The 7,392-nt window shown below is 40.0% G+C and overlaps 1 protein-coding gene across 2 annotated transcripts in view; it reads right to left on the minus strand.

Moving 5' to 3' along the window:
• The window catches only part of LOC144711165 (5'-3' exonuclease family protein), a 31,217-nt gene extending 25,564 nt beyond the window's left edge, over positions 1 to 5,653 (minus strand). Inside the window, exons 1-4 of one of the 2 annotated variants that reach the window (XM_078585087.1) lie at positions 5,359 to 5,653; positions 4,371 to 4,608; positions 2,965 to 3,044; positions 360 to 398 (exon numbers count right to left, since the gene is read on the minus strand). In XM_078585087.1, the coding sequence (XP_078441213.1) occupies positions 360 to 398; positions 2,965 to 3,044; positions 4,371 to 4,608; positions 5,359 to 5,523 (522 nt within the window). In that variant the 5' untranslated portion in view covers positions 5,524 to 5,653. Of the gene's footprint in view, positions 1 to 359; positions 399 to 2,964; positions 3,045 to 4,370; positions 4,609 to 5,353 lie in introns of both variants that reach the window. The other variant, XM_078585088.1, reaches the window with a different exon arrangement.
• Between the last annotated feature and the right edge of the window lie 1,739 nt (positions 5,654 to 7,392).

Genomic DNA, 7,392 nt, shown 5'->3' on the forward strand with positions numbered 1-7,392 from the left:
TCATTCTTCCAGGCTGTCATCCTAAAGGGAGGGCTGGCATATTTAAAGAGTACCTGAGAAGGGAAAGACATGAATGGCCCTAGTGGCCAAGAGACGAGATTGCCCCGAGGGTCAGGGATCATATGACATTACGAGGAAATATATTGAGACAAAGATTATAAGCCATTTTTTAGCAATAGGTACATCAAGACTGACAAAAATTATCCACCTAACAGCAACCTAAGTCCAAAGAAATTATTATCACTGGAGGAGTGGTACCATCTAGATGGTAATCCCTAGACAGTTATGGCAACTTCAAGAATAGGGCATTGAAACTACGAAAACCGGAGAAGCACCCTTGTGAGGGAAAAGGTACATACCGCAACATGAGAAGGGACGAATTCTAACACATCAATAAGCTGTAAGAAAAATAGAAAAAAATTAGAAACTATTAAAATCGAATAAATATGAAAGAATAATGATACAAAATATACAATGTGTCACTCACTTCTTAACACTATCTATTTTTCACACAAAAAGCAGGTAAAATGAGAGCACAGAAATAATAGAGCAAATGAATGATTTGAGTCCTAACAACAAGAGACAATAAATAAAGAATGATCTGAGAAAGCATATACTTGGAAGGAAAGACCAACAAGAGGTGGAAGGTGAAAGATTCTGACCATAATGGGAGTCCCTCGAAGAATAAGAACACATCCAACTCATTACGGTAGAAGATAAAATTTAGGACAAGTGGTGAAATAAAATGTCAGGTAGAACAACAAATGAGGAACCATGAGCTTTGATCTCTGTTATGATCCCTAGACTAATGTATAATAGAAAGAATAATGTTTTTTGGGAGGAAAAGAATGAAGATAATAGATGATGCTGTATGTATGATGGCACATTGGGATAGGATGAGATAACTACCGGCCCAAGCTCAATAGAGAGAGGACACTACTTGAAGAAGACATAAAGGAGGGGAAATAATGCATCAGACATTCAGCTGGAGCTTATGAGTGAGAGGCATCTTGGAGAGCTAGAGGTGCATTTCACTGGAGGAGCTCGAAGAGGCAAGGCGACCCATAGTTCAGTATGTTAAATGAGTGCCATTAATACATTTCACTGTGAGAGTTACTTTCCGAGATTTCCTTTCTTGAAACAGTTAGAACTAAATCAATATCCCACAAATCTTTTTATCTGCCTATAATGTTGAATACTGTCCCATTGTGCCCTTGGTTTATTTCTTATGTAACTGGTATGGGCCATAATGAAAAGGCCAAGGCAGACATCTTTATCTCTATCACTTTAGTGAGTAGGCCCACCATGAGTTATTTCATAACGGCCCTCATTATGTTGTAGCTGGTATTTAAACTAGTATCCAAATTAGAATACAATGCTTTTTCGTCCTAAACCCCAAACATGTCTGCTGGCTGGGGAGCTTTTCATTCTCAGTGTCTATCACGTACGACTCTTCTTCCTGAAGCCCAAAGAGGTGGCATACTTGGCAGCGACACAGGCTTAATATGTCCATGGTGATCTGCTGGCATGTAGAACAAGGCACAATATGCTCTTAGTATGACTCTTAGCTAGTGAATACCCCTAGCCAGTCATACCATGAACTCCTGGTACAACTCTTAGCTAGTGAATACCCCCTTTGAAGATTACTTTGTTCCCGTGCAGCCACAATGCCCAGAACACTCCAAAAGGTTTACCAGGCCCCTCCCGCCCCCTGCTTGGGCCGCCTTGTATGGAGTCTGATACACCTTGGTAGTATCAATGAAATATTTCTCAACTCTGAATTCAAGAAAACACTAGAAATCACCAATGTAGGTCCGAACTCGATCAATAGAAAGAATGAGATGAGAAATAAGAACGACGCAGACGAAGAGAAGGTTCCTCCCCTCCAAATCGGAGCTTCCCCCCTCCAGATCAGCCGGCCGACACCCCCTGCTCCAGCCTTCTGACGGGTCATAACCGACAGCATCTGATTCAAGAAAAGGCCTCCTACCTTTCCCGCTCTCCTCTTCTCTTATTTATAGGGGTTTCATCCCCCCTTAGTCAGCACATGCGGACAAGGGCCGTAGACTGGATCTCTCTTATTCCTTCTTTTATATTTCTTCGAATAGAACATATCAGAATACCAAAAGGCCTCCTCTGAGTAGACATCCATCCCCACGATTGGCTGAGTACCAAACGAGCACTCGAAGAATAAATGGCCATAGTCTTCTTCACCGCTGGTGCACAGAGCACATTCCGTTGAGGTGTTAGGGAGCCATCTCTTCCTGACGAGCTGTGTCACTAGTCTTTGCCAATGATGCTATCAGTTTTTGAACTTCCTCCCTTTTTACATCTTAGCAAGATCTGCCTACAGAAGCACATGATCAACAGTGTCTAAATGATTTGGCAAGGTGGCCATCCGCATAAAGCAAACCCTTAACCCCCAAGGCTCATGCCATTGCCAAATAGCAAGGGCGTGAGACTGGCATGAGTGTGTAGAGCATGCATAAAGCGTCATTTTCAGAGAGTATCTTCAACACCATGGAGCCATCCCATGAAGACACCTGAAGATGGTAGAGGTGGAGGTCTCTACCTCGACCATTAGGCGTTGGACTTGGGGAACAAGAATCACTTTATAGGCATGTCCGAGGTCAGTGCCATGACATCGACATGCCAACATATGTCAATGTGTAGTCCATTTTCCTCTTCTAGGAATGGACGAATCGTTATGTGCGTATTTTTTTTTTTATTGGACATGTGTGTATAGTGGGGCATCTTTTTGGCTCGCACCACAACCAAAAAACTCATGTGGACCACTAATCTCACTAATAAATTAAATAACTCCTCACTCGGCAGTGCACAACAAGACCGACTGTGAGCATGGTTGAGCCGATTGCATAGGCACCAAGACAATGCTGATAAAAGGACCCTTCTACCTAAAACATAGGATCAGACTGATATCTTAGAAAAAGAAGATCAACTTACAATGGATAACGCAGTAAAAATTGTCAGAACCCAGTCCCCATTTCCATCAGCGTGCTCAAGCATCCCATGATGCAGCTTCGCTGTAGTCAAATCACAAAATTATAGCATGAGATAACAAAAATATTGAAATTTTAAAATCATCACAATGAGTATATTTTCATTCAAAACAAATCACTATGAGTATATTATTCAATCAGTTCCCAATAGAAGTTGATTGAAGGCTAAGGGAGATAATATTATGGGACAAATTTTGATGTCCATATGCTAGAAAAATATGCATCTCCTATTTCCTTAGTTTTGATGTCCACCAATTTTGAACAACAGAACATAGTTCAAATTTACGATTACATATACAGCATCCAATCTAAAATTCACCGACATGAATATTACAATGCTCTCGAGACGAATAGTTCCGACAAGCTCACCAGATTTATCAACATTCGGTTCTATTCATCATAATTTTTTGTTGAAACGTATAATGTAGATGTATTTCCACAGGTTTTACAGAGAAATGGTTAAAAAAATTTGAGCGACAGAGCTAAAAATCGTGGTTTTCTTGAAGAAATTGGATTCTGACTCCCCAGAACTAGCAACTGCAACCCCTGAGTCTATAATGAATATACCTGAACCCTCAACCATTTGGCCATCCTCACGCTATAAAAAAGCAAGAAAGATCGAGAAGAAATGAGTGATAAAAGAGAGGTCCATGATGCAACTGAGAATTAGAAGTTAAAATAAAGGAAGCAGTCCTAGAAAAATACTTGAGTAAAAGGAAAACTATTTCTTCCTTGTTGAGAAGTCATTTAACGTGATATTAACAGACTAGAGCTCTTAACATTTGCATACAGTCTAAGTCTTTAGGGGAGTCAAAAAGCTATAAAAAGAGGTGTAATCAAGAAAATAGTAAAAAACATTGTGTAGACAAGAAAAGTGAAAGATCCAACATGTTATAAAAAAAACTCTCAGTCGTATGTAAAACATAATAGATGATGCAATAGAGATAGAGAGAAATAGAGATAATCCAACGGTAAATTATAGTTGTGCAAAGGTAAAGCACAATTGTCCGCAAACAGTGTCAGATAGTGGGTCCAATCTATATGCTAACCAAAGAAACTGTGTAATCCGGTCATTCGCATAGAATCCTAGTAAGCTCATAGAGAACCTTCTTCTGTAGACTTCTAAGTCACACGAAACATATTCTGGACAGAATTATAGGAGATAACAGTACGATTTTCAGTTCTTTTCTGCACTTCACAGGACTTTATAACATGCGAGGTTTCTCTAGAGCAGAACGGTGAGCGTTACATAATTCCATAATCAAATTTGGAATAAAGAAGTTCAAATAAGAATTTAAACACAAAAGGTTGCCACAAACAATAAAGGGTATGGCAGTGTGACGGCCATACCTAGGAGCTTGTAGTACGACCTATACATGATTGAGGTTCCATCAACGAGCATTACTCGACCGGGTGATGCATTACAATTTGAATAATTATTTCTCGCTTCCGGTGAATCAGAAATTGTATCCCTTGGATTTGCCCTAATATCAGAGTTTCTCTTATGTCGCGGGTCTGTCTTAAGAAGCATCTTCGAGGAAGCAGAGGTATAACATTTTAAAGCACCAATGAATATCTTAGACACTTCCTGATAACAAAAAAACGAAGTAAGTTTCACATAAGAATGGAAAATGTCGTTCAACAGAAATGAACTGATACATCTTCGAGGATATCTGTAAGTAGGAACAGGTTTTCATCAAGAAATTTCTAATGACCAATGCGCCTGGGAGGAATTTCACAACAAAATGAAAAATCCGCCAGTAATTTTCAACACAGCAAGGAACGCCCTCGGGAAATGTGAAAATACTTTTCGATTTCAGAGGGAAAAATGTTATGATGGAAAAGAAAGATCCAGTGAAAAGGCAGTGAGATACGCGAGAAAAGAAATGAGTAAATTATCCACTAGCCACCCTGATCAGATAATAAGATCGACTGATTCCCTATCCAATCTTATTTTGGCACGATCTACCATACACGAAATGACACGAAAAATCAACTGAGCCAATTCAAATCATCATTTTCAATCCTTCGGATAGAAAAAAAACAGCCATAAATCACTGCTAGACTCCCCAATCAGAGAATAAACTCGAATTAATTCCCAACTCAATCTAATTTGACATCACCTACCATGCATGAACAGACAAGAAAAGCCAACATTACAAACTAAACCATGATTATCCTTAAAAAATCTAGTTTACGATGAAAAAATACAAAATTATGAATTCACCTTGGGAAATTCAGCCAGAAAGAGATAACGATCCGAACAGTAAACAAGGTCAGAGATTTTTAACAAGCTACAAACGGTCCCGCACTAAAAAAATACACAAAATTACCGCACCGGCCGATTCATTGCGGCCGATCCAGAGCGGAAATGAGTCGAAGGCGGCAGGCGGCGAAATCTGCTGATGTGCCTCTTCCAGGAAAGCGCGGGAGGATGCTTACGGAGCCTTGTGCAGTGGAGTTGGAGGGCCCAAGAGCAGTGGAGACCGACGACTACTGCCATTCGTTTGATGATCGAAGTTAACTCCTCGCGTAGGTGGACGACATTCTCGCGAAGACGGTCGCCAGGAAGTAAGACGACGGACTGGCGCGCAAACGGCCCAAGCTCCTGGCTTTGAATCTCTCTCTCTCTCTCTCATATTTTATATATTTATATCTCTTTCTCTCTCTCTCTTCCTCTCTGTTTCTCTCTCTCTCTCTCTCTCTCTATTTCTCTCTCTCTTTCTCGCTATTTCTCTCTACCTCTATTTATCTCTCTCTCTCTCTCTCTCTCTCTCTCTCTATTTCTCTCTCTCTTTCTCGCTATTTCTCTCTACCTCTATTTATCTCTCTCTCTCTCTCTCTCTATTTCTCTCTCTCTTTCTCGCTATTTCTCTCTACCTCTATTTATCTCTCTTTCTCGCTATTTCTCTCTACCTCTATTTATCTCTCTTTCTCGCTATTTCTCTCTTTCTATCTACTAGTGTAGCTCGCAATGCTCGCTTGGAGTAGAGAGAGAAGAATGAAAAATGATTGATATCCACCAATGTCAGTCGTTCACTGCTCTAATAAAAAATGAGTTGTGAAAAATCCAAAATGCTCGTCAAAATAAATAGATTCAGCTAATGCAAACTCCAAATCTGAGTGAATGATTTGTCTAGTCAATTCTTGGATCGTAGAGTATATTGTTGAACTCGGAAGATCACCACTTGCGACACATCAATTCCACCTGCCAAGAGAGACAAAGTCATAATCATGACCAGACACAGATTCCCGATTAGGAGCCAGTTCCGTGCGAAAAATAGGAAAAATGCGAACTCTTAAAAAATAACCCAAAACGTGGAAGAAGTTAGCAGAAACCCCAGCCAAATTGTAAAATAAGGACTAATTGTTCGAAGAGAAAAAATGCTAAGAGCAACTGCGCAACTAAACTGCGCCGATTACAAAAAATTGCAGAGAAACCCTTGTAAAACAACAGACGAAGATAGTTAAATGGAGGACTGTAGACATACCCATCAAAGAGAAGGTCACCTCCGTCGAGCTTGGAGACAGATGTAGGGAAAGGAAAAAAAAGAAGCCTACTTCATTTGGAGAACATGTCGAGGGTAGCATAGAAGACTGGTGGCGGATGAGACCTTACTTGGTCCCTATGCGACCATTTCGCGGATCCAGTATTTGAATTGAAGCTTGTCGCCTCCGCCTACGCCAACAAAATTCCGTAATTCAGATCCACCATGAGAGTTATTCGGCTGCTACATCAAGACGAAAGGGTGCCTAAATAATCATCCCATTGGCATAGGTGCATAAGGATAATAATTTTAAGAAGATAATTTATAGGTTTCAAACTTAGAAACATATAATTTTAGAATGGGGTTTCGTACAAATAGAGAGAAAGAGATAGAGAGAAGCCTGTATGTATATCTGAATGATTACGTCAACTTGTAGGAGATAAGATAAGTGTTTCGACAGAAGCACTTATCTTAAACATCAATTTGAGAGAAAGAGATAGTAGTTGAAGTAGAATCCTGGGGACAGAGAGCGATGGAGAAAAACAAATAAACAAAGAGAGAGGAAGAGATAGAGAAAGAAGAGAGATGGGGAGATTGTGTGAGGTGGATAGATATAAATAGAGAGCTAGATAGATAGATAGATATAGATACAGAGAGAGAGGGGGAGGTAGAGAAAGTTAGAGCAAGATAAATAGATAGAGATAGAGAGTAGAGCGAGATAGATAGATAGAGATGGAGAGAGATAGAGCTAAATAGATAGATAGATAGAGATATAGAGAGAGATAGAGGGAGACAGATAGACATAGATAGAGATGGAGAGATAGAGCGAGATAAATGGAGATAGAGTGAGATAGATGCAGATAAAGCGAGACAGATACAGATAG

The sequence above is a fragment of the Wolffia australiana genome, chromosome 13 (genome assembly GCF_029677425.1).
Source record: "Wolffia australiana isolate 7733 chromosome 13, ASM2967742v1".
In the NCBI taxonomy this organism is placed as follows: domain Eukaryota; kingdom Viridiplantae; phylum Streptophyta; class Magnoliopsida; order Alismatales; family Araceae; genus Wolffia; species Wolffia australiana.